Source organism: Pleurodeles waltl, chromosome 1_1, assembly GCF_031143425.1.
Source record: "Pleurodeles waltl isolate 20211129_DDA chromosome 1_1, aPleWal1.hap1.20221129, whole genome shotgun sequence".
NCBI classification, from domain to species: Eukaryota; Metazoa; Chordata; class Amphibia; order Caudata; family Salamandridae; genus Pleurodeles; species Pleurodeles waltl.
The window spans coordinates 9,206,403-9,233,396 of NC_090436.1; the positions used below are offsets into that span (position 1 = coordinate 9,206,403).

The following is a 26,994-nucleotide window of genomic DNA, read 5'->3' on the forward strand; positions in this document are numbered from 1 at the left end:
TTCTCAGAATAATAAAGCCACACTGATGCCAGTGTTGGATTTATTAAAAAATGCACACAGAGGGCATCTTAGAGATGCCCCCTGTATTTTACCCAATCCTTCAGTGCAGGACTGACTGGTCTGTGCCAGCCTGCTGCTGAGAGACGAGTTTCTGACCTCATGCGGTGAGAGCCTTTGTGCTCTCTGAGGACAGAAACAAAAGCCTGCTCTGGGTGGAGGTGCTTCACACCTCCCCCCTACAGGAACTGTAACACCTAGCAGTGAGCTTCAAAGGGTCAAGCTTCATGTTACAATGCCCCAGGGCACTCCAGCTAGTGGAGATGCCCGCCCCCTGGACACAGCCCCCACTGGCGGCAAGTCCAGGAGAGATAATGAGAAAAACAGGGAGAGTCACCCACCAGTCAGGACAGCCCCTAAGGTGTCCTGAGCTGAGGTGACCCCTGCCTTTAGAAATCCTCCATCTTGATTTTGGAGGATTCCCCCAATAGGAATAGGAATGTGCCCCCTCCCCACAGGGAGGAGGCACAAAGAGGGTGTAGCCACCCTCAAGGACAGTAGCCATTGGCTACTGCCCTCCCAGACCTAAACACCCCCCTAAATTCAGTATTTAGGGGCTCCCCAGAACCTAGGAAGATAGATTCCTGCAACCTAAGACGAAGAAGGACTGCTGAGCTGAAAAACCTGCAGAGAAGACGGAGACACCAACTGCTTTGGCCCCAGCCCTACCGGCCTGTCTCCCCACTTCTAAAAACACTGCTCCAGCGACGCGTTCCACAGGGTCCAGCGACCTCTGAAGCCTCAGAGGACTACCCTGCATCTAGAAGGACCAAGAACTCCCGAGGACAGCTGCTCTGTTCCACAAAGACTGCAACTTTGCAACAAAGAAGCAACTTTGAAACAACACACGTTTCCCGCCGGAAGCGTGAGACTTTGCACTCAGCACCCGACGCCCCCCGGCTCGACTTGTGGAGAACAAACACCACAGGGAGGACTCCCCAGCGACTACGAGACCGTGAGTAGCCAGAGTTGACCCCCCCTGAGCCCCCACAGCAACACCTGCAGAGGGAATCCCGAGGCTCCCCCTGACCGCAACTGCCTGCTTCAAAGACCCGACACCTGGTAAAGACACTGCATCCGCAGCCCCCAGGACCTGAAGGATCCAACCTCCAGTGCAGGAGCGACCCCCAGGTGGCCCTCTCCCTTGCCCAGGTGGTGGCTACCCCGAGGAGCCCCCCACCTTGCCTGCATCGCTGAAGAGACCCCTTGGTCTCCCATTGAAACCTATTGCGAACCCAACGCTTGTTTGCACACTGCACCCGGCCGCCCCCGTGCCGCTGAGGGTGTACTTTTTGTGCTGACTTGTGTCCCCCCCGGTACCCTACAAAACCCCCCTGGTTTGCCCTCCGAAGACGCGGGTACTTACCTGCTGGCAGACTGGAACTGGGGCACCCCCTTCTCCATTGAAGCCTATGCGTTTTGGGCACCACTTTGACCTCTGCACCTGACCGGCCCTGAGCTGCTGGTGTGGTAACTTTGGGGTTGTCCTGAACCCCCAACGGTGGGCTACTTTGGACCCAACTTTGAACCCTGTAGGTGGTTTACTTACCTGCAAAAACTAACAAACACTTACCTCCCCCAGTAACTGTTGAAAATTGCACTGTGTCTAGTTTTAAAATAGCTATATGTCATTTGTGTGAAAACTGTATATGCTATTTTGCCAATTCAAAGTTCCTAAGTGAAGTACCTTTCATTTAAAGTATTGTTTGTAAATCTTGAACCTGTGGTTCTTAAAATAAACTAAGAAAATATATTTTTCTATACAAAAACCTATTGGCCTGGAATTGTCTCTGAGTGTGTGTTCCTCATTTATTGCCTGTGTGTATGTACAACAAATGCTTAACACTACCCTCTGATAAGCCTACTGCTCGACCACACTACCACAAAATAGAGCATTAGAATTATCTCTTTTTGCCACTATCTTACCTCTAAGGGGAACCCTTGGACTCTGTATGTACTATTTCAAAGTAAGAAATAGCATGCACAGAGCCAACTTCCTACAATCACACTCTGCTTTGAAAAGTATCATTTTCAGATCCAGGGAGTTAGTGTGTCAGGTGGCTTCTGGTGTTGATCACAGCCTCTTTATTTTGAACTAACCCATGTGTGCTTCCCAGCCTGAGTGTGGTTTGGCTTGCAGAAGAAGAGAGGTCGAGGGTCGTCAGAACCACTTGATAAACCAATCTTGTCCATCGTGGATCACGGCTGTTCTCTAACCGATAGCCGCGCCACGTCTGCTTCTCGCCTGATGCATTTTATCACCGTGAATCAGAGTCTTGGGTTCACCATCTAAAATGGTGTTGAGGAGCCTCAGGAATCACATGTTGACCCTATTCCATTTTGTGATTAAGTCAATCTCCCCCGAACACCCCCCAACCCCAAAACTTTCCCGTGTCAATCTTGTTGACTTATCTCAACCGCTTTCTGGTATTCCTTGAGGTCTTTTCGACAGGCTTTACCAAAACTAACTGGGAGCTCTCTCAATGCGCTTCCACACCCAATGGGGGAACACGCATCCAAGATGGCAGACATGCAGATGGTCCCTGTAGGACTACGGCTGACGCCCTACAAGGGCTCCTTCTGTGTCGACACCCAGTCCGAGCTAGATTGAAAGGCATGCAGTTGGCCAAGAGATGGGGACCCTCTGCAGAACCCCAAATAGTCTCACAACTGGTGCACCATGTCCCCCACTATCAAGAGCAACAAACTAAAGTGAATCTCCCCTAGGGTGCAGCAAGTAAGCCTCACGCCCAACCCCGGAAAGTGGTGCGAGACAGCGGAGGAATCGCTAAACCACAGACGGCTTCCTCTGTTCTGCTGCCTCCGAGTCACGAAAGAAGAAAAAGCAGCCACCAGTCATAGCACAGGAAATCAGACACGAGTACACATAACACACCGAACAGCATACAAGGAGAACATATTATGAAATCAGCAAAATGCGAACCCCAATTTTAGGTAGCGGGGAAGGCATAATGAAATACTGCTACAAAGGAACCCCGCTCGCTTTAATGTGAGACATCAATGAATTTACTACCCTGTAGCCTTTTGTCCTTAATCCTAGATCCAAAAATTGTAACATCGTTATTATAGCAAATCACTCAAATATTGTATATTTGTGAATATTTATTCATTGGGAATAATGGAAAAAATGGCAGAGGGCGGACCTATGCCACCTCCCTGCTCCATAAACTTGGGGTTCCCTTATTTTTGATGGTTTATTCCTGCAGCATCTTTTGGCTGAATTAGTAAACTCGTTGATCATTTTTTTTGCCCAATAGTTGGGTGGGTTGTTACTATTTTGGCAGAGATATGGTCCTTTTTTAGTGGTTTCTTTTGAGTACATTTTATTTTCCTTAAGTTGTATTTCTCGCTATTCTCTATTTATGTCTTCTCACCATCTATTCTGTTTCTGCCTTCTTTTCTGCTTTGATGTAAACATGGAATCACAGAATATGCGGCTCCACAGATGAGGTGCTCAATAAATGAACTGGGAAGCCTCCGTCTTTGGATAAACAAACTGTTTTGTCACAGGTTTATCATGAGAAATAACTTAAATTATTTGGCTAGAAAAAGAAACCAAGACCTAAGGTGTCATAAGCTCAATTTATGTTACAAGCACGCATTATTCCCTCGAAACATTTCTAAAACGATATTTATTTGAAAAAGTATTTTTGTGAAATTAGATGCCATTTATGGTTATAAAAAAGAAGAATTTGCAATAATTACATTGTCAAAAACATTGGATTTAGAATAAATCAGACGACAGACCACATGGTTATAAATTCACTGGTGCAAGAAATGAAGGTGAGCAGGGTTTCTTGTAGCAGTAACATGATAAGAAAAAGCCTTTTTAGCAATGTGTTCATAAAACATTAACGAACAGCCACAAACACTTTCGGGCGCCACGACTCGAGGCAGGTCACAAGTGCTGATAAAAGCTGATATCTCCCAGGTCCAATCTCTAGGCCAGAGAGATAGAGTAGGGGGGGTGGGGGTTATGGTTGCTCATGAGGGCCTCCAGCCTTTGAGGGTGGGGGAGAGGGTTATGGCTGCTCATGAAGGTCTCCAGCCTTTGAGGGTGGGGGAGAGGGTTATGGCTGCTCATGAAGGTCTCCAGTCTTGGGGGAGTGGGAGGTATGGCTGCTCATGAAGGTCTCCAGTCTTGGAGAGGGGTGGTGTGGGGGGTATGGCTGCACATGAAGGTCTCCAGCTTTGGAGAGTGGTGGTGAGGGGTATGGCTGCTCATGAAGGTCTCCAGTCTTGGAGAGGGGGGGGGGTGTGGGGGTATGGCTGCTCATGAAGGTCTCCAGTCTTGGGGTGTGGGTGGTGAGTATGGCTGCACATGAAGGTCTCCAGCTTTGGAGAGTGGTGGTGAGGGGTATGGCTGCTCATGAAGGTCTCCAGTCTTGGAGAGGGGGGGGGGGGGGGTGGGGGTATGGCTGCTCATGAAGGTCTCCAGTCTTGGAGAGGGGGGGGGGGTGTGGGGGTATGGCTGCTCATGAAGGTCTCCAGCCTTGGGGTGTGGGTGGTGAGTATGGCTGCACATGAAGGTCTCCAGCTTTGGAGAGTGGTGGTGAGGGGTATGCCTGGTCATGAAGGTCTCCAGTCTTGGAGGGGGGGGGGGTATGGCTGCTCATGAAGGTCTCCAGCCTTGAGGTGTGGGTGGCGAGTATGGCTGCTCATGAAGGTCTCCAGCTTTGGAGAGTGGTGGTGAGGGGTATGGCTGCTCATGAACGTCTCCAGTCTTGGAGAGGCGGGGGGTGGGGGTATGGCTGCTCATGAAGGTCTCCAGCTTTGGAGAGTGGTGGTGAGGGGTATGGCTGCTCATGAAGGTCTCCAGTCTTGGAGAGTGGTGGTGAGGGGTATGGCTGTATATGAAGACATCCAGCCTTGAGGAGTGGTAGTTGGGGGGTGGAGTGTGGCTGCTCATGAAGGTTTCCACCCTTGAGTAGTTTGGGGAGGGGGGATAGGGTGGAATAGCTGCTCATGAAGGTCTCCTGCCTGGGGTGGGTGGATGGTAGGTGACTGGGGAGAGAGACTATGGAGGTTGAGCAGGAGGGGCTGGAGGTTGAGCAGGAGGGGCTGGAGGGGGAGCAGCTGCTCCCGAGGACCTCCTGGAGTAGGGGGAATGGGAGGTGACTAAAGAATTTAGACTAGGGAGCTGGATCTAGGGAGACAGGAGGCCAGAGGAGGAGGAAGAAGTTGCTCCCGAGGGTGATCCAGTGATGGGGCGACGGTTGAGGAGGTCAAGCGGGGGGTTTGGAGTCAGAAGAGGGCGAGCTTCTCCTGGGCCCTTCTGCGGTAGGGGGATGGGAGGCGACTGGAGGAGGGGGGAGAGAGACAGTACAGGGGTGGAGGCAGGCTACTCGTTGGGGCCTCTTTTAGTAGGGGGGGATGGGAAGTGACCTAACAAGGGAGACCGAGAGAGGGAGGGCTGGAGTAGGAGGGCACCTGTGGTGGGGAGGTGTACAGGTGGTGACCTGAGGGCAGGTTGCTCCTGATGGCCTCCTGTGGTGGGGAGGGGTAGAGGCAGGAGAGAGTGGGCAGGTGTCAAGCTCACCTTGAAGGGCAGGCATCCCTCAGATGCTTGGTGATGACGGCCTCCTCGAAGCAGAGATCCACCAAGTTCTCCATGATGTTGTGTGCGAGAGGCACGTCAAGATTGATGTCCGGTAACTCGTCATACACTCGCTGGAAGCCCTGAGGAGCACAAGACTTCGATGAACGTCAGCAACAATATGGAAGCAGGAACCTCTTCCTAAAAGGTGCTCACCACAGCTTTACCACTCTGAAGCACGGTAACAGTCGTTCCCATGACCGAAACCAATCATTTTTAATGGATTTATGGATTACAGAAGCGGAGGACAGTGGTTCCCAACCTTTTGACTTATGTGGACCCCCCACGTCATCATTACTGGAACCCAGGGACCCCCTCCACCGAGTCATTATTGGAATCCAGGGACCTAGGCCTAAACATTGTCGATGATTTGAACTTCAAAACAATACACAAAAATACAGAAACAAGCATTCCATCAAACGCATACACACATGATAATACACAACTGATACCACATTTTATTTAATTTACAAACACATATATATAATAAAATAAAAAAAAATAGGAAGGTTGGAGCTTTCCTAAATTCAATTGAAGCCACACATCGTCCACACTATATTATGTTTCACGCACCTGCACGGCTCCCACAAAGCTACCTGAGGATACTAATTTCATTTTTACCCTCCAATTTCAAATTGACGTTTACAGTACGTTCTACATTTTTCAATTGTACATTGACACCTTATTTTATACACTTTATTAATCTGTTAATAGTGGTTAATTTTCTAAGCAGTCGCGGGCCCCCTGAGGCAGCTTCAAGGCCCCCTTCCCCTGTGGTCTCCAGGCCACAGGTTGGGAACCACTGACGTAGAACTTGCATCAGTGACCTGTAGGGTCCACACACTGAGCCCAAACTACCAGAACTTTATCACAGCGTTAATACCACGAGCAAGCCGGACTCAGAATACTAGAGATCCTGGGATATCAACGCAGGCCACAGGCAGCTATACAATTATGGGGCCCAACCACACGATGTGATCAACTGGTGAGGTCATTATTAGATACCAAGGACCCCATTTCTATAGCCGGACCCTTAGCAGCGGGCTCTGATCACCCACCCGCAGATGAACACCAGCTTCTAGCATGTTAAGCTTAGTTAGGCTTAGCACATCTCTGAAATCTGACTTGGAAATAAGAAAGAACAAACATTCTGCTTTCTGTGCCTGACCCAAGCATGGTCGACTTCTGGATGGGCTCTTCGCGAATGCGGCCACGTGGCAAACACTCACCCGGTTCATCTGGTCCAAGGTCACAAGGCCGGTCTCCCAAAGACCCTTCAGCAGCTTCACTATCATCACAACCGGGGCCTCTCCGTTGGACTCCAGCACCATCAACAGAGCCTGGGGAGAAAAAAAACACAAATCACCAGAAAACCACAACACCACCAGGTAAGCAGCCAGAGAAACACACAATAAATACTAAAAACAACTACTGGGACAAGCCGCAGAGACAAAAAAACAGAACAGATCAGAAATCTCAGATTAACACTAGCTGAGCAGCAAGAGGGAAACAAGCGACCAATACTAGAGGCAACGCATGGAGCAAACTGGTGAGATGAGAATGAACAGGAAAGAGAAGACAAACCTCAGAGCAACACTGACTGCAAAACAGCCAAATAACAACAAGCCTGAGGAACAGAAAGGTAACAGAACATAAGCAATTCTGGCAAGAACAAGCCAGAGATTCTGAGACAAAGACAACATTTAAAAAAACACACAATGCTTGAGGTGCATGAATAGATGGGAACATGACCATTCACAGAGACAACGCAAAAATAAAAATGCACACACTAGCGGAGCAGAAAGAACAGCTAGCAGCCAACACCCAAGAGATGTCAAAAAACAAACCTCTTAAGCAGAGACAGAAAATAGGTCAAAAACCACAGGGCACAGAAGAGTATAAAACATGAACAAAACAAGATAGACCCGTAGATACAAACAGTAAAGACCAGGACACACACACTGACTCTATGGTTAATCACAGCAGCAGGAAGAAACAATCCCACTCGTGGAAGAGTGGACTGTGGCGCAAAGATCATCTACACCGAACCTAAACTTCAGTCCTCACATAAAAAGAAACCTGCTCTCTGCGTGGAACGAAGTATCTATCTGCAATCAGGTCAGTTTACAAGAGGCTCAAACAAAGCGACAACCTATCTCGTAGACCAGCTCAGGATGGAAGTGTGGGGCCTCCAACTCGCGGAGGCAGTGCTGTGCTCCCACAACCTGCCCCGTGGTCAGATACTCCTTCAGAAGAAGGCTCCTGTGCAGGAGGAACATGAAAACATCTACCCAACATCAGTGCAATTTACAAGCGGATCACAGAAGGCGACAACCTACCTCGTAGACCAGCTCATGATGGAAGTGTGGGACCTCCAACTCGCGGAGGCAGTGCTGTGCCTCCGCGACCTGTCCTGTGGTCAGGTACTCCTTCAGAAGAAGATTCATCTATAGGAGGAACATGAAAAAAAAAGTGAATGCTCTACATGTGTACTTATTGGGACCTATCAAGAGCATGTCTATCTGGGAAGAAAAGCATGGGTGCACATGGTTTAGGGGGGCCCCATATCAGGAAGATGAGACGCAGGAAGAGGGTTACGTAGACACACACAAACCCCCCTCACTCCCCCCCAAACCTTGCTTTGACCCCTAAAAGTGCCATCTAGATTAGAAGAAAAAGTAGGCAGGCTGCTTAAGCTGGATTTACATCCCAGTCAGTCAAACCATACTAGCCACATGAGACTTCTCTTAAAAGAAAATGGAAGAGAGGGAATAGGACATTTAAAAAAAAAAAAAAAAAATCTATGTGGAGTGGAAACTAATTTTGAAACATGGTGACAATGCCATGGCAGGACACACAGAAATCAAAGAGAATGGGACGCAGGTGAAGCGTACAAGAGGGACTATCTCCCTGAGCCGAGGCCCATGTTTTTAGCACCAGGACTTAGCAAGTCAGACCTCTCTGATGAGATGCTTCACAGGTCTCTGGCCACCGCCCACGCCCCAGACGTTGTCCAGGCGGATGATTTCCCGTTTGATACGGAGAAGGACAGCAGCTCGGTCTAGAGCGGCCCTGCAAAGACAGTGGCACAAGAATGAGAAATGAGACTGCGATCAGTGCGCATCTCAACTCGTTCAGTCACATCAGGTCACTTTCAATTACAACGTTAGCACCGGAGTACATGCATTACTAGCTCTTGGAGAGCAGTGTGGGATGGTATACCAAAGAGTTACATGGATTTGTTGGTTGAACACCCACAACTGGGCGTACCCCACGGTTCCAATTGGATGACTGAGGCCATGAGATTCAGTATCCATTTCTCTCATTTTACTGCTATGATCCCCAAAATAACTCTTACAGAACTTTCCTCCTGCAGCCTTCCTTTGTCCTATCCAATCAAACTAACAGATGCGCATGTCGGCCGCTCAAATTAACAATGTATATTTCCCTGTACTAATCCACCACTAATCCTTTGGGTTCTGGAGCATCGTGCTACTCGCTGTAAAGTGCTTCAACACCGCGTCAAGGATAGTAAAGCGCTATATAATGAAAATGTCACTTACCCAGTGTACATCTGTTCGTGGCATCAGTCGCTGAGATTCACATGTTCTGCATTAGCTCGCCATCTGGTGTTGGGTCGGAGTGTTACAAGTTGTTTTTCTTCGAAGAAGTGTTTTCGAGTCACGGGACCGAGTGACTCCTCCTTCTGTGCTCATTGCGCATGGGCGTCGACTCCATCTTCGATTGTTTTCCCCGCAGAGGGTGAGGTAGGAGTTGTACTATAGTAATAGTGCCCGCGCAATGAAATGTGTAAGTATGTACCTATTAAAGGTGTAAATAATATATATACAAATGTACAAAATTGAAGGTAACTTCTGAACTGCTACAGGCTTCCGGGGAGGTGGGTGGGCACATGTGAATCTCAGCGACTGATGCCACGAACAGATGTACACTGGGTAAGTGACATTTTCAGTTCGATGGCATCTGTCGCTGTAGATACACATGTTCTGCATAGACTAGTAAGCAGTTAGTTCCCCATAAGCGGTGGTTTAGCCTGTAGGAGTAGAAGTTGTCTGAAATAGAGTTCTTAATACAGCTTGACCTACTGTAGCTTGTTGTGCGGATAGCACATCTATACAGTAGTGTTTGGTGAATGTGTGAGGCGTAGACCATGTGGCTGCCTTACATATTTCATGCATTGGGATGTTTCCTAAAAAGGCCATTGAAGCACCTTTTTTCCTTGTTGAATGTGCCCTGGGAGTAATGGGCAGTTGTCTTTTTGCTTTAAGGTAGCAGATTTGGATGCATTTAACTATCCATCTGGCTATACCTTGTTTTGATATTGGGTTACCTGCATGAGGTTTTTGGAATGCAATAAATAGCTGTTTAGTTTTTCTGATGTTCTTTGTTCTGTCAATGTAGTACATTAATGCTCTTTTGACATCTAATGTATGTAGTGCTCTTTCAGCCACAGAATCTGGCTGTGGGAAAAAAACGGGTAGTTCTACCGTTTGATTTAGATGGAACGGTGAAATAACTTTTGGTAAAAATTTTGGATTAGGTCGTAGGACGACCTTATTTTTATGTATTTGCATAAAAGGTTCTTGTGTTGTGAACGCTTGAATTTCACTTACTCTTCTTAGAGATGTAATGGCGATGAGAAAGGCAACTTTCCAGGTTAGGAATTGTATTCCGCAAGAGTGCATGGGTTCGAAAGGTTTGCCCATGAGTCTTGTTAGGACCACGTTTAGGTTCCATGAAGGAACAGGTGGTGTTCTTGGTGGTATAATTCTTTTAAGACCTTCTATGAATGCTTTGATGACTGGTATCCTATACAAGGAAGTTGAATAGGTAGTCTGCAGGTATGCAGATATTGCTGCAAGGTGTATTTTAATCGAAGAGAAGGCTAGCTTTGCTTTTTGTAAATGGAGCAAGTAATTTACTATGGGGGTCATTTTGACCCCGGCGGGCGGCGGTCGCCGCCCGCCTGGAGGGAACCGCCATATGGCCGCTCCGCGGTCGAAAGACCGCGGAGGCCATTCTGGCTTTCCCGCTGGGCTGGCGGGTGACCGCCAGAAGGCCGCCCGCCAGCCCAGCGGGAAACCCCTCCCCACGAGGAAGCCGGCTCCGAATGGAGCCGGCGGAGTGGGCATGTGCGACGGGTGCAGTTTGCACCCGTCGCGTATTTCAGTGTCTGCTAGGCAGACACTGAAATACACAGTGGGGCCCTCTTACGGGGGCCCCTGCCGTGCCCATGCCATTGGCATGGGCACGGCAGGGGCCCCCAGGGGCCCCGCGGCACCCCCTACCGCCATCCTGTTCCTGGCGGGCGAACCGCCAGGAACAGGATGGCGGTAGGGGGTGTCAGAATCCCCTATGGCGGCGCAGCTGATTCCAAGGGCAGCGGTAAACCGGCGGGAGACCGTCGGTTTACCCTTTCTGGCCGCGGCAGAACCGCCGCAGTCAGAATGCCCTTTGGAGCACCGCCGGTCTGTCGGCGGTGCTCCCGCCGACCCTGGCCCCGGCGGTCTAAGACCGCCGGGGTCAGAATCACCCCCTATATGTTTTGGAGTTGCGTGTAGTGGTTGTATCGGATTATGATGGCAGTAACAAACAAATCTTTTCCACTTACTTGCGTAGCAGTGTCTAGTGGATGGCCTTCTGGCTTGCTTTATGACTTCCATACACTCTTGGCTAAGTTGTAAGTGTCCGAATTCTAGGATTTCAGGAGCCAGATTGCTAGATTCAGCGATGCTGGATCTGGGTGTCTGATCTGTTGGTTGTGTTGCGTTAACAGATCTGGTTTGTTGGGCAGTTTGATGTGGGGTACTACAGAGAGATCTAGCAGTGTTGTGTACCAGGGTTGTCTTGCCCACGTTGGTGCTATTAAAATGAGTTTGAGTTTGTTTTGACTCAATTTGTTTACTAGATAAGGAAGGAGAGGGAGAGGAGGAAAAGCGTAAGCAAATATTCCTGACCAGTTCATCCATAGGGCATTGCCTTGGGATTGCTTGTGTGGGTATCTGGACGCGAAGTTTTGGCATTTTGCGTTCTCTTTTGTTGCAAATAAGTCTATTTGAGGTGTTCCCCAGAGTGTGAAGTAGGTGTTTAGAATTTGTGGGTGGATTTCCCATTCGTGGACTTGCTGGTGATCTCGAGAGAGATTGTCTGCCAGTTGATTCTGGATCCCTGGAATAAACTGTGCTATTAGACGAATTTGATGGTGGATTGCCCACTTCCATATGTTTTGAGCTAATAAGCTTAACTGCGTTGAATGTGTTCCTCCTTGTTTGTTTAGATAATACATCGTTGTCATGTTGTCTGTTTTGACAAGGATCTATTTGTGGATTATGATTGGTTGGAAAGCTTTTAGTGCTTGAAAAACTGCTAATAATTCTAGATGATTTATATGCAGTTTTGTTTGATGTATGTTCCATTGTCCTCTTATGTTGTGTTGATTGAGATGTGCTCCCCACCCTGTCATGGAAGCATCTGTTGTTATTACGTACTGTGGCACTGGGTCTTGGAAAGGCCACCCTTTGTTTAAATTTATACTGTTCCACCATAGAAGCGAGAGGTAAGTTTGGCGGTCTATTAACACCAGATCTAGAAGGTGACCCTGTGCTTGAGACCACTGTGAGGCTAGGCACTGTTGTAAGGGCCTCATGTGCAGTCTTGCGTTTGGGACAATGGCTATGCATGAGGACATCATGCCTAGGAGCTGTAGTATTGTTCTTACTTGTATTGTCTGATTTGGAGACATGTGTTGAATGACTCTGTTGAAATTGTGAATTCTTTGTGGAGTTGGCGTTGCTACTCCTTTTGTCGTGTCTATTATGGCTCCTAGATATTGCTGTACTTTGCTTGGCTGAATGTTGGATTTTGCAAAGTTGACGGTGAACCCTAGTTTGTAGAGGGTTTGTATGACTTGATTTGTGTGGTTTGAGCATCGTGTGAGCGAACTGGTTTTGATTAGCCAGTCGTCTAGATACGGGAATACATGTATTTGCTGCCTTCTGATGTGTGCAGCGACTACTGCTAGGCATTTTGTGAATACCCTTGGAGCGGTTGTTAAACCGAAAGGCAATACTTTGAATTGGTAATGTATTCCTTTGAATACAAACCTTAGATATTTTCTGTGTGATTGATGTATTGGTATATGGAAATATGCGTCTTTGAGGTCTAGGGTTGTCATGTAGTTGTGTTTTTTGAGCAATGGTAACACTTCTTGTAGTGTGACCATGTGAAAGTGGTCTGATTTGATGAATGTGTTTACTACTCTGAGGTCCAGAATTGGTCTCAGTGTTTTGTCCTTTTTTGGTATCAAGAAGTACAGTGAATAAACTCCTGTGTTTATTTGTGTGCTTGGTACTAATTCTATTGCATTTTTTTGCAGTAGTGCTTGAACTTCTATCTCTAGAAGCTGTGAATGGTGTTTTGATAAATTCTGTGCTTTTGGTGGTATGTCTGGAGGGAATTGCAGGAATTCTATGCAATAACCATGTTGGATAATTGCTAGGACCCATGTGTCTGTAGTGATTTCCTCCCATGCTTCGTAATATTGACCTATCCTTCCCCCCACTGGTGTTGTGTGGAGGGGGTGAGTGACGTGTGAGTCACTGCTTGTTGGTAGTGGTTTTGGGGCTTTGAAATCTTCCTCTATTCCTAGGGAATTGCCCTCCTCTATACTGGCCCCGAAAGCCTCCCCTGTACTGTCCCTGGTAGGTGGACGGTGCGGACTGTGAGGTACTGGCTTGTGTGGCCTGACCCCGAAACCCTCCTCTAAAAGGTGTTTTGCGGAAGGTGGTATAAGATCCTCTGCTCTGCGGGGAGTAGAGTGCGCCCATGGCCTTGGCAGTGTCAGTGTCCTTTTTGAGCTTTTCTATGGCTGTGTCGACCTCCGGACCGAACAGAAGTTTTTCGTTTACTGGCATGTTAAGTACTGCCTGCTGAATTTCTGGCTTGAATCCAGACGTTCTGAGCCATGCGTGCCTACGGATGGTAACCGACGTATTAATGGTCCTTGCGGCTGTGTCTGCTGCATCCATAGAGGAGCGTATTTGATTGTTGGAAATGTTTTGACCTTCCTCAACAACCTGTTTTGCTCTTTTTTGTAGATCTTTTGGGAGATGTTCAATGAGATGCTGCATCTCATCCCAGTGGGCTCTGTCGTATCGCTCTAGCAGCGCTTGTGAGTTTGCGATGCGCCACTGGTTTGCTGCTTGGACAGCGACCCTCTTCCCGGCTGCATCGAACTTTCTGCTTTCTTTATCTGGGGGAGGTGCATCCCCAGAAGTGTGTGAATTTGCCCGTTTTCTGGCAGCCCCTACCACCACAGAATCTGGTGGCAGCTGAGAGGTGATGAATACAGGGTCCGTAGGAGGCGCCTTATACTTTTTGTCCACTCTAGGCGTTACTGCCCTACTTTTAACTGGCTCCTTGAAGATCTCCTTTGCATGGCGTAGCATGCCTCGGAGCATAGGCAGGCTTTGATAGGAGCTGTGGGTGGAGGAGAGGGTGTTAAATAAAAAGTCATCCTCTACTTGTTCAGAGTGTAGTTCCACATTATGGAACTGTGCTGCTCTAGCCACCACTTGTGAATAGGCTGTGCTGTCCTCAGGTGGTGATGGCCTAGTTGGGTATGTGTCTGGGCTGTTATCAGACACTGGTGCATCGTACAAGTCCCACGCGTCTTGATCTTGGTCATCGTGGCTCATGGCGGTGTGAGCTGGCGAATGTGACGGGGTGTAAGTTGGCGAAGCCGGAGTTACAGGTGGAGGCGAGGGAGGAGGTGTTACCTTCTTTGCTGTTTGTTGCTGAGGAGCCTCTAGTGCTATAAACTGAAGTGTTCTCTTTCTTTTGACAGGTGGAAGGGTACTGATCTTCCCTGTCCCCTGCTGAATAAAGATACGCTTTTGCGTGTGATCCACTTCAGTGGATTGCAGTTCCTGTTCGAATCTGTGTTTTTTCATTTGTGAAGACATAGAATGTTCTTCAGTATATGAGCCTGAAACTGGGTCTGTTGGTGCTTTTTTCGGCTCCGAAAACCCTGTTGTTTGTTTTTTCGGCTCCGAGGTAACCTTCCTCTTCTTTTGTGCCGAAAAATCTTGGCCTCTATGGTCTTCGGCGCCACTGTCTCGGCGTCGATCCGTGTCGACACCGAACTCTCGGTGTCGATGCTTCTCTTTAGCACTCTCTCGGTCCCGAGGAGGCTGCGTGCCGGTGTCTCGACCGGAGTCGGACGATCTCGACACTGAATGGGCCTTTTTCGGTGCCGATTGTTGGTCACCGGGAATTTGGGTTGAGCCATGGCCGGTTGGCAGTGGCGTCCCCTGGGCCTTTTTGCCTTTTTTAAGTTCTGATCTCGACGTCTTACTCACAGTTTTTGTATTGTCGAGTTCGTCGGAGTCTGAATCCTGGATGGAAAAGGCTTCCTCCTGTTCCTCTTCTGTCTCGAACTGTCGATGCTCCTTTGGCGTGGACGCCATCTGCAGTCTTCTCGCTCGACGGTCGCGCAGAGTTTTTCGGGACCGGAACGCCCGACAGGCCTCACAGGATTCTTCGCTGTGCTCGGGTGACAGGCACAGGTTACAGACCGAGTGTTGGTCCGTATAAGGATATTTGTTGTGGCATTCAGGGCAGAATCGAAACGGGGTCCGTTCCATCGGCGTTGTTCTCCACGCGGTCGGGCCGACTAGGCCCCGACGGTGTGCCGAAATCTACCCCGAAGGGCACCGAAGCGCTTCGATGTTCAATGCGTCGTCGTATGTGTTTATCTCGAACCGGATCGCAACGATACCGTCGAAAATCTTCCGTTTTCAGCTATCTTTCCGTTCCGAAACTCGGAGCGACAGGAACACGTCCGAACCCGATGGCGGAAAGAAAACAATCGAAGATGGAGTCGACGCCCATGCGCAATGAGCACAGAAGGAGGAGTCACTCGGTCCCGTGACTCGAAAACACTTCTTCGAAGAAAAACAACTTGTAACACTCCGACCCAACACCAGATGGCGAGCTAATGCAGAACATGTGTATCTACAGCGACAGATGCCATCGAACATACAATTACATTCCTGACTGCTAATACAGAGTTACTAAGCCCGTCACAGCCCTCACTTCTTTTGAGGAGAGTCTCTTTAAAACCAGACTCTTTCACACATGCTGCAACGCAGCGCCCACTGCAGGGGACCCACCGTGTTCAATCTGGAGCTTTGCAGATGGTGCAGGTATCCTAACCCATACCTGGGAAGAGGAAGAAGCAGATACCTACATCAGGATGGAGAACTCCCAGAATCACACTTTGACCTTTTGAGGTCAAGCGGTCCAAGAATGATTTTCCAGTTTAACCTGTCTAGCTTCACTCATTCATTTCCTGGGTTCTTTTGATGTGACAGGCATACCAAAAGCCTTTGCTCCCGCCAGCCACCCTAGATTTTATTTTATAACAGGGATGCAAAAGGAACAGGTAGATGGAAATGCTGCCTGTGACTATAAAGACAAAGGCCATCCCAGATATATATTCAGAAATACATGAAAAACATCCTTAATAATAGGGAAATGCCAGGACACCTTCACGATGCTGAAAAATATTTAAAATCAGGAAAAGGATTCCCCTCAAACGCGTTTCAGCCGTAGCCTTGTTCACGATGGAGTAGGAACGACAACCAGACAAATAAATAATATTAGACATAGACAAAGGGCAAACATAATACAACCCATGCCTAGTTCCCCGGCAATGGTGGCCATTTTGAACTAACCACACGATGTGCATTTTTGCAATTTAATCAACACCAGATGGCGGGATGTGCACAGCATGTGTATCTGCAGCTACACATGCCATCGAACATACATTATATATATATATATATATATATGTAAAAAAAACAATTTTGTTTCCACCATAAGACCCTATTTGATTAATTTCCTAGTGAGAAGAAAGGCATATAGAAAATATACAAGAATGTGAGCGAGTGACTAAGGAAAACGTTAAATACCCTGTAACCATGTTTGTGGCAATTAATGCTGTAGATTCACATGCACTGCATACTCTTGCTATCTAGTTGGGGGTCGCAGACCTATACGAGTGTCAGTGCTTTTGCTTGAATGCAGACCTCACAGAGAAATGGCTTGTTACCAATTAAAAACATCTCCACAAAGGGGCGTTTTCCCAAGATTTAACTCAACTCTACGGTGCTGGTCTCTAATGGAACACACTGAGCAGGTGAAACTGCTTAACAGAACCAAGATTAGTAGTAGTCCACGACACATATGTGGGTTTAGGACTGCCTTACACTTACCAGGAAAGTGTATGTGCCCCAAACAGTTGCCAAGGTACTCCTGACAATCACTGCTTCAGTGAGGTGTCTCAGTTTATTGGATGCTGAAGTGGGCTCTTAAATGCTTCCTTGGTGAGCAATCACATTCAGAAAGATAGCGGACGCAGACATGCAAAGCCAGGCAAGTAAATAAGGCGCTGTTCTGTGCAGCCAGCGATGACCAATGCGAGATTAGAACAACTGTGCCCCCATCCTTCTGCCCTGGGTCTGCATTACTTACCGTGCATGTTCGCAGCCCACCTGGCCCTTATAGCGATCCAGGAAGTTGAGCGGAAGAGCATGGTCAGCAATTGCCCTGGCTATGAACTGCCCCAACATCTGCAGAGGGGTGAAAGAACAGGACATTTACAGACTAGAGCAGGGGTCTCCAAACTTTTCTGTAGTGAGAGCTACTTCTGATCAGTGAGAGTCCTTGTGAGCAACTCGTGCATGGTTACCAGACACCCCCAACCCAGCTTCATCGTCTTTAAGCCTAATGTCCATAAAGCCAGATGCTATGGTTTGAAAATAAATACTTTGACAGGGCTGCCATGTGTGCAAGGGAGAGCTTGGTCTTTGGGGATGTATGGAAATGTGTGCATATGAACAGGATGTGTTTGTATGGGTGGTGGAGAGCCTGTGTGCTATGTACTAGCAACACAGGACATATCTTGCACCATATGTGGCACCGTTATATGCATAACACAAACATACTTTCTTTTTTTTTTTATGTGAGGGAGAAAATTAAAGCTTAGAAAAATGTTCTGCAAAAATGTTCATAATATGGAACTTTTTTTGCGCTTTAAATTTCTCTCATTTAGAACAATGGCTGTATTTTTCATTTCTAAATATGGAGCAGTGTCTACTGGCCACTGGGAGGAAGAGGGCTGCTGTTTGTAAATATGACATTTTAAAATTGGAGATAATTAAAATGAAGAGTTAACAATTATGAAGTGCCCAAACCAAGACTGGGCCATAAATCTGACTGAGCACTGCTTATGGTCAGGGCCTGCTATCTGCAGCTTGATAACAATGTGAAATAAACACAGCCTTCGCTTAACTTTAAAAGGGAAATATGACCTTGTGCTTATTTAAAGCTGGACTCTGTGCTGAAGGTGTCTGGGAGCTACGGTGAGCTCGTGGTCAACTGTCTGACGACAGCTGGACTAGGGTGTGTCTAGAGCTGCTGCACAGGGTCTAAATCTCCACATTTCACCAGAGTCCACTTCATGCAGAAACAGCCCAGGTATCATTGAGCCCAAGAGCTGGCCATAGCTCACTCCCAAGGGCACTTACCTGTGGGGCCTCCGGAGTGTCCAAAATAAGGTCAGGGAGATCCTTCAATATTTTATCAAAGGACTGAGCGATATCCTCTGGGTCCATGATCTTGCCCACCAGATCGGAGAGGAGCCGAGATGTGAGTTCTCGGTGACTGGCCTTTCCTTCCAAGGAGATGGAGACAGCCAGAGAAGAAAACTCGTACCTTCTCCTACCCAGATTCAGCTCTTTCAACAAGGCCTGCGTCGGAAGAAAAAACAGAGGGTGAAACACAGCATCACACACGTGCAACCAGCCGGAAACAGCGCAAATGCTCAAACCGTACCCAGCACTGAGAGGAAAGCACAGCATCCTGAAAGCCCCATGCCTCACCCATCCGTTCTGCGATAACCAGCTAGATGGTACTTTAACTTGACACGAGTAAAGAGGATGAAGGCTGACAGTACTGAATGGGTTAAGATTAACATTAACTATGTCAATTCAGAAGCAAGACACTGGTAGAAGCTACCAGCACCATTCTCCACATGTGGCCAGATTGCTCAATATGAAACAAATGATGTCCCCCCCAGCTAAGCTGTGGTACAGACACCAAGTGTTCATACAACTCTTTATCTTCTCTGAAGTTGAGATCTAGTATTTACAGGAAGCGTGCCGGGTGGCCAAGTGGCTGCTCTGCAGTTAAAGGAGCAAACATGTGGATCTAAACACCAGGAAGCTGTTGTGGCTTTGACAAAGGAGGCATGGTTGTCCTCCTCAAGGATGATGTGGATTTTGGGCACACTACCAAAGTACCGCAGAAACCTATCTGCCACGGACATTCTTCAGAGATAGAACCAACAGTGAAGGACATTTATGGGGACTATTTTTGCACTGAAAAGTAAACTTCGGATGACATAGGGCTGTATATTTATCTAAACTAAAAGGTATGGGCCACAGGAAAGAAGGTAAGAACAAAGATAGCCAGGTTCATGTTAAAGTCTGACAGCACTTCAGGAGTGGCTACGATACCAAGCACCACCATTTCATTACAGGAAACGGTACTAGCAGGAGAGCCATATACTGACATGACAGTGGTTCATTCAGACCTGAGGATGGCAACTTAGAAAGGGGTCTTCTTAAGAAACAGCTTCATGTTACCAAACACCGCTAGAACAGGATGTCAGTCCTCTTGGACATCTAGCAGCACCTGGCAGGGGAAAATCCCAAGCGTCCTTGGCTCAGACAGATGGAGAAGCTGCCACCTAACTTAGTCCCCCTCTCAAATGTACTGTATGTATAGCAAGCAACTCTAGTACCTTGCTTAGTTTTTTTCCCATGCATCTGAATCCAAGACTCTTAACAGCTCATTGTTCTGTGAATTTAAGGAGCTTTGTCACTCCAAGTGAGTCACCCCCCCTCCCCCCAAGACTGATTTGAACTCTGCTAATGATATTCTTTGCATGGGTTTGACACAGTTTGCTAGCTTGTAGGGCTGTACCCAGAAAGCCTTTTCTGGGACCTGCAACACCTTTTGCCGTCTGTCATCTCAGCTCGCCCAAGGTGGGGTCTATTTTGGGTCAAGCAGTCAGAGATGCTTCAACCTTCCCTTCGCCCCATATGTAAAAAGGTGTTTTGATGGGTCATCTCGACTGCGAAGCCTTCATGCTGTCACCATGCGAGACCACATTCACACCTCACACACCTCCCATTCTCACAACTTTACTTCACATCGCACTGCTTGGCATCAGGCCTTCCTCACCAGTCCAGGACATAGAGACCCTCAGTGCACCCTTCACTCTCCCGACCCTCACACGCGCCATGTCACCTCCAGCGCCTCTTACGCACGGACCCATACTCACTAGGCCATCCCATGGCAGTGGACAGTATTACTCGCCGCCTCCCGATGCTTCTTTGGTAGTGGTACAGATGCAACCGCCCATCATCTCGTGCAGTCACAGTTCAGCACAGTGGCTCCCTGAGATTCCACACGGTGCATTATCGCAACCGCCCGAGATTCTACAAAGTGCATTATCGCAACCGCCCATCATCTCGTGCAGTGACAGATCAGCACAACTGCTCCCTGAGATTTCACAAGGTGCATTAATTGCAACCGCCCATCATCTCGTGCAGTCACAGATCAGTACAGTGGCTCCCTGGGATTCCACATGGTGCGCTATCGCAACCACCCATCATCTCGTGCAGTCACAGATCGGCACAATGGCTCCCTGAGATTCCACAAGGTGCATTATCCCACATGGAATTACAGCTACAGTACACATTTGGAGTATGTTACTTACCCTGGAAGCATCTAATCATAGCATGTATTGCTGCAGATTCACATGCTATGCATACTTCTGCCATCTTGTGTTGGGGCCCCAGTCTGCATGTTGTTTTTCCTCGAGAGGTTTTAGATTCAATGTCGTGCATCGTATCTCCTCCTCCTTCAGGCATTGCGCATGTTCAACTGCTCCTTTGTTAGATAATTCTTTCCCGCCATCCGGCTCGGTTGGTCACTAACAGCTTCCTGTTTTTACGACTCTACGACTGCCCTCCCTCTAATGTACGGACGACCAGAAACTACGGTTTGGAGCATACACCTCTTCTAAATTATTAATGGTCTTTCTAACCACTCTGACATTTACCGTCACGTGTTGCAGGTTTATCCACCATCACTCAACACATTCCTAAGCTAAGCTTGGTGACGAGTCCTAAATCTGTCCTGAATTCATGTTCGACTTGCTAGCCTCTCTCTCATCACTTGCTCATAAACCAACGCTTGCTCGCCTTTCCAGCATGCACTGATGCCCAGTCCTCTACGGGGACCCCCAGGCCATTTACGCAGTCGTACATCTTCACCAAAGACCATCACCTCCGCCTCACGGTTCACAAATACTCACTATGACTTCGCTGGTGTCGCCATGCTCAAAGTACTCCTGCACCATGGGGTGCACATTTTTCTCCAGGTCGCCTTCGTCCAGCTCTGGCACCACCTTCTGGTACACCGTGTCACCCTGGAGAAGGCATAGAGTACGCACACACATAATTTTCATGTTGTTTGCAAGAAGTTTCTTGAAACAAGAGCATCCCCAATTAGCAAATATTGACCATGTCCTTTCCTGGAAGTGGAAAGGGACAGAGCAGTGCACAGGTTTGAAACAGAGGCAGGAGACACTACTTTGGGTGGGGGGTTGGGAAGTGGGAGGCTCCTTTTTTGCAGGCAGTGTCCTTAAAGTTTGCAAGGGCACAGAATTTAGAGACCTGGGTGGGGGTGATACTGGGCAGCTTACCTGGGCAGACTCATCATAGTTGGGGTCATGGGCATCCGGCTCTTGGTAGCCATAGACCACTCCGGGGGCACCCCAGACACCCTTCCCTCCAGCACCACCTGCAGGAGAAGCCAAGCACATGCATCAGGGATGGTAAGAAGGGGAAACCTGCAGAGCAAATAAACAGAAGTATCACCAGATACTTTCTGAGGGACACAAATAGATAACCACAGCTCTAGCTACTGTTAAAGCCTTTGGGTCGGTGTTGAGAGACTTTATGGTGAAATGAACCAAGTAGGTCCAAAATTATCCACGTGTCAGACACCCACGAGATTCAAACCCTCCCTCCCTTTTTAAGAACTCTTCGAACTAACCACTGCCCCAAAATCCAGCTAAACGAAAGGCCACAATGGACTCTGAAGCCCTGAACCACGATCAACCATTTCCTGCATCCAGCAACCTGGTTAAAACCCTTCAACATACAGCCCACTAGCATCCACAAGGACTTCCAGACACATCAATTGCCACACAAACATCAAATCTGGGCACCAAGGTCACCAGAAGGTCCACATCCTCAATCTTGCAGCGGATTGTGACAATTATGATGGTCTTTTGTCGGCTTCCTCATTTTCTCTGCAACCAACACGGAGCAAAAGTTCACCTCACTGGCATCGAGTGACTTTCAATACAACCCATATACTGCCCATCCCTTCGCTGTTAGCTCTGAAAGGCCCACGCTCATGCCCCAGTGCCCCACTTTCCTGGCACTGCATTCATCTCCGGGCCAACGACCAACCACACTATTAGTTACACCACCACATTCATAATCCGTTGTGCCACCCTTCACCCCCCACAAAGGTTTCCCAAATCATCAGGGCCCAGTGCTTGCATTTGAACTGCAGCCCATACTCTGCACAAACTCCACAGCTGTGGGGCAGCTCGAACCAGCAGTAATGCGCTTTCAGAGAGCCAAGATGGGCACTCCACGAGTACCAGTTACACATCACATAGTAACTGGCACCATTTGGTGATCTCCGCCTCAGCTCTCATAGGTTCCAACTAGCTAGATAATAAATACTGCCTTTCAGTCCCCTCCCCATTCAAGAACAATCTTGTTTAACAAGTTTCAGAAGCGACTTGAAGCTGCCTACGCCTCCCTAATGCTGGAACATATAAAAGTTTACGATTAACTTTATACGTTGGATAAATAATCACAGAAAAAGCTGCGCGCGCCAAGATGCAGCACAGCAGGTGGGGGCCTCCCCTCCAGCCCTGGAAAATGTGAGGTACATGGGTGAGGTTTTAAGTCACCGAGGAGGTTCTGTGGCTCGCTCTCCATTCACACTGGGCATGGTAGAGGCACTGCCATGAATACTAGGTATCAGCGGAGCGGTGCCAGTTACACCGGGCATCACAGGGGGCACTGCCACTAGTACTAGGTATCAGCGGAGCATTGCCAATCACACCAGGCATCACAGAGGGCACTGCCAGTTATACCAGGCATCATGGCACACTCCCAATTGCACCTGGCATCACACTGTGGTACTGCCACTTATAGTGGGCATCAGTGGAGCACCCCAATTGTTTAGGTTGAGGGGGAGGTCTGGGATATTGAGCAGTCCCTAGAATGGCGTCTGTGTGCTAAAGCTGCACCACCCTCTGCTTGAAGACGAGATCCTATGCAACTCACATAGAAGGTTTGAGATTAACACTGGTGCCCCCCGTCTCCCCCCCACACACACACTGGCAAGCCGCGATGGACTGGTGTGCTAAACTTGGAGCTGATATACAAATCCAGGGGGTGGCCCTGAAAACATGAGGGTGTGTGGGGGAAACGGATCGCTCACTATGGCCCAAGTTCAAATGCTGTGTCAAGTGCCTTGTCAAGATCTCCTGTATGGCCTCTAGTTGCAGTCTGTTGCCTCCTGTGTTACTCTATAAGCTTGTTGGAGGCGGGATGGTTGGCTGAGGTGAGGCCCGAGCCAGGCAGAAGCTATCACTCCGGTCAGGGGAGGTGACTACACTTGCTGAATAACCGCGCTAACCCTTGGGTAGCTTGGCACTGAGCAGCCAGGCTTATCACAGAGGCAATGCGCAAAGCACTCCCACACAACAAATATGCAGAGCGTCACAAAAGGGACTTCACAATGGCAGGCTGGACACATGTTTAAGAACACCATAGGTGCTAGTGCGCACACCCAGGCCCGCTATGATAGGCTTGACACATGTCTAACAACACCTTAGGTGCACACACAGGGCCTGCTATGACAGACTGCACCATTGTCTAAGAACACCATAGGTACAAGTGAACACACACAGGGCCTGCTATGACAGGCTGGACACATGTTTAAGAACATCAGGGCGCACATACCGGTAAACACCATTTCCTAACGAATGTAGGAAAGGCGTGCGCACTTTCATAGTACTTACAGTGGGAAAGTGCCTAGACCCTTAAGGCCACTAAGAGAGACTCAGCAAAACCTACAGGAAAAAAACAAAAAAGTTTGGGAAAACACTACCTCAGCCTGTCAGGTCTAACAAAGCTGAAAAAGCTGAATAAAAATTAACAAAAAAAAAAAAAAAACCACACACACACAACACACCAAGAGTTAGAAAGCCGAGTAACTTTTTAGAACATTAATTTCAAAGCATTTACTCTCAGTTAAAAAGGTTTGTCTCCATGGACAATTACAATAACACACCGACCTTTCTGTAATATCTCTGCGGCACAAGGGTGGCGCTACCTGTCGAACTAGTTACACATCCCATTTAAGCTAGAGGCGAGAACTAATCCAGCTGTGCAAAAATTTTTTTTTTTTACAAAAAATGCACCATCTTTTGACATTTTCCTGGAAAGTTCTCACTTTTTTCCAGAGGGTGAATAATGTTCATTCTAAAGGGCATTCGCAGTAGAGGAAAGGCGAAACTCTGTGTCAGCTGCAGCCGTTACCTGCAGAATCACTAGAGAAAGATGTGAGAAAATCCACCACCCATCTTTGAATAAAGTGCTACACTGACAAAGGGTAGGAGCCCTAACAATCCATTGTTTGAGACCTCTGCGTGGTCAGGAGGATGCGTACTGAGATAAATATTGTATATCTGATAAAAATAAAATAAAAAAATAAAATAAAAAAATAACAAGTTAAAAGTAATGTTACAGTTAGTGTTGTCAGTGAGAAATTCACCTAACGTTTTGAAGAAAAAAATAAAAAAAAACACAACCACAGAAATTAAGCATTTCCCATCTGGGCCACTGGAATTATGCAGCAGGAGATGCCGGAATTATGCAGCAGGAGAGGTCCAAATTATGGGGCAGGGTTGAGTAAATTATGCATCAAGAAGAAACAAATTACGCGGCATAATGTGGCACATTTTGTAATAGTTTCATTATTTCTGCATTTTTAAACGTGGTAACACTGTATGGACATTGGTTGCGCCCCATTAGTACCAGTTTAACATCCAACTATAGCAATAAGCAAGAGACAGGGGTCCGGACCAGATTTGCAAAGAGCCGGTTATAGCGCAGTAACAAGTGTCGCTGTATTTTTGCTAACTATCGAACCCTGCATTAAAGCGATCTGGCGACGAGGGAACAAGGCAATGAGGGGGGAAGGGATGAGATAAGGCACAGAGGGGGGGGGTGACGAGGGAACAAGGCACAGAGGGGGAAGGGGAAGAGAGAATAAGGCACTGGGGGGAGGGGAAGGGGGAACAAGGCACTGAGGGGGGAGGCGACAAGGGAACAAGGAACTGAGGGTGGGAAGTGATGAGGGATCAAGGAACTGAGGGGGGGAGGCGACGAGGGAACAAGGCACTGAGGGGGGGGAGGCGACGAGGGAACAAGGCACTGAGGGGGGGGAGGCGACGAGGGAACAAGGCACTGAGGGGGGGGAGGCGACGAGGGAACAAGGCACTGAGGGGAGGGAGGCGACGAGGGAACAAGGCACTGAGGGGGGGGGAGGCGATGAGGGAACAAGGCACTGAGGGGGGGAGGCGACGAGGGAACAAGGCACTGAGGGGGGGAGGCGACGAGGGAACAAGGCACTGAGGGGGGGAGGCGACGAGGGAACAAGGCAGTGAGGGGGGAAGGGATGAGATAAGGCACAGAGAGGGGAGGTGACGAAGGAACAAGGCACAGAGGGGGGGGGTGACGAGGGAACAAGGCACTGAGGGGGAAGGGGAAGAGAGAATAAGGCACTGGGGGGAGGGGAAGGGGGAACAAGGCACTGAGGGGGGAGGCGACAAGGGAACAAGGAACTGAGGGTGGGAAGTGATGAGGGATCAAGGAACTGAGGGGGGGAGGCGACGAGGGAACAAGGCACTGAGGGGGGGAGGCGACGAGGGAACAAGGCACTGAGGGGGGGGGAGGCGACGAGGGAACAAGGCACTGAGGGGGGGAGGCGACGAGGGAACAAGGCACTGAGGGGGGGAGGCGACGAGGGAACAAGGCACTGAGGGGGGGGAGGCGATGAGGGAACAAGGCACTGAGGGGGGGAGGCGACGAGGGAACAAGGCACTGAGGGGGGGAGGCGACGAGGGAACAAGGCACTGAGGGGGGGAGGCGACGAGGGAACAAGGCACTGAGGGGGGGAGGCGACGAGGGAACAAGGCACTGAGGGGGGGGACGAGGGAACAACGCACTGAGGGGGGGGACGAGGGAACAACGCACTGAGGGGGGGGACGAGGGAACAACGCACTGAGGGGGGAGGGGACACAGCACTGACAGGGAGGAAGAGGGAAACAAGGCACAGAGGGGGGAGGTGACGAGGGAACAAGGCACGGAGGGTGGGAGTCGACGAGGGAACAAGGCAATGAGGGGAGAGGCGACGAGGGAACAAGGCAATGAGGGGAGAGGCGACGAGGGAACAAGGCAATGAGGGGAGAGGCGACGAGGGAACAAGGCAATGAGGGGGGAAGGGATGAGATAAGGCACAGAGAGGGGAGGTGACGAAGGAACAAGGCACAGAGGGGGGGGGGTGACGAGGGAACAAGGCACTAATGGAGAGGGTGACGAGGGAACAAGGCACTGAGGGGGAAGGGGAAGAGAGAATAAGGCACTGGGGGGAGGGGAAGGGGGAACAAGGCACTGAGGGGGGAGGCGACAAGGGAACAAGGAACTGAGGGTGGGAAGTGATGAGGGATCAAGGAACTGAGCGGGGAGGCGACGAGGGAACAAGGCACAGAGGGGGGGGACGAGGGAACAAGGCACTGAGGGGGGGGACGAGGGAACAACGCACTGAGGGGGGGGACGAGGGAACAACGCACTGAGGGGGGGACGAGGGAACAACGCACTGAGGGGGGGGACGAGGGAACAACGCACTGAGGGGGGAGGGGACAGCACTGACAGGGAGGAAGAGGGAAACAAGGCACAGAGGGGGGAGGTGACGAGGGAACAAGGCACGGAGGGTGGGAGTCGACAAGGGAACAAGGCAATGAGGGGAGAGGCGACGAGGGAACAAGGCAATGAGGGGAGAGGCGACGA

The 26,994-nt window shown here is 49.1% G+C and overlaps 1 protein-coding gene across 5 annotated transcripts in view; it reads right to left on the minus strand.

Annotated features, from left to right (window-relative positions):
- The window catches only part of LOC138251940 (programmed cell death protein 4-like), a 359,042-nt gene that overhangs the window by 12,651 nt on the left and 319,397 nt on the right, over nucleotides 1–26,994 (minus strand). For all 5 annotated transcript variants that reach the window (XM_069205725.1, XM_069205696.1, XM_069205706.1 and 2 more), the window contains exons 4-11: nucleotides 21,534–21,631; nucleotides 21,144–21,257; nucleotides 18,286–18,507; nucleotides 17,231–17,328; nucleotides 8,632–8,746; nucleotides 8,014–8,121; nucleotides 6,904–7,014; nucleotides 5,618–5,757 (exon numbers count right to left, since the gene is read on the minus strand). In XM_069205725.1, the coding sequence (XP_069061826.1) occupies nucleotides 5,618–5,757; nucleotides 6,904–7,014; nucleotides 8,014–8,121; nucleotides 8,632–8,746; nucleotides 17,231–17,328; nucleotides 18,286–18,507; nucleotides 21,144–21,257; nucleotides 21,534–21,631 (1,006 nt within the window). The remainder of the gene's footprint in view (nucleotides 1–5,617; nucleotides 5,758–6,903; nucleotides 7,015–8,013; nucleotides 8,122–8,631; nucleotides 8,747–17,230; nucleotides 17,329–18,285; nucleotides 18,508–21,143; nucleotides 21,258–21,533; nucleotides 21,632–26,994) is intronic.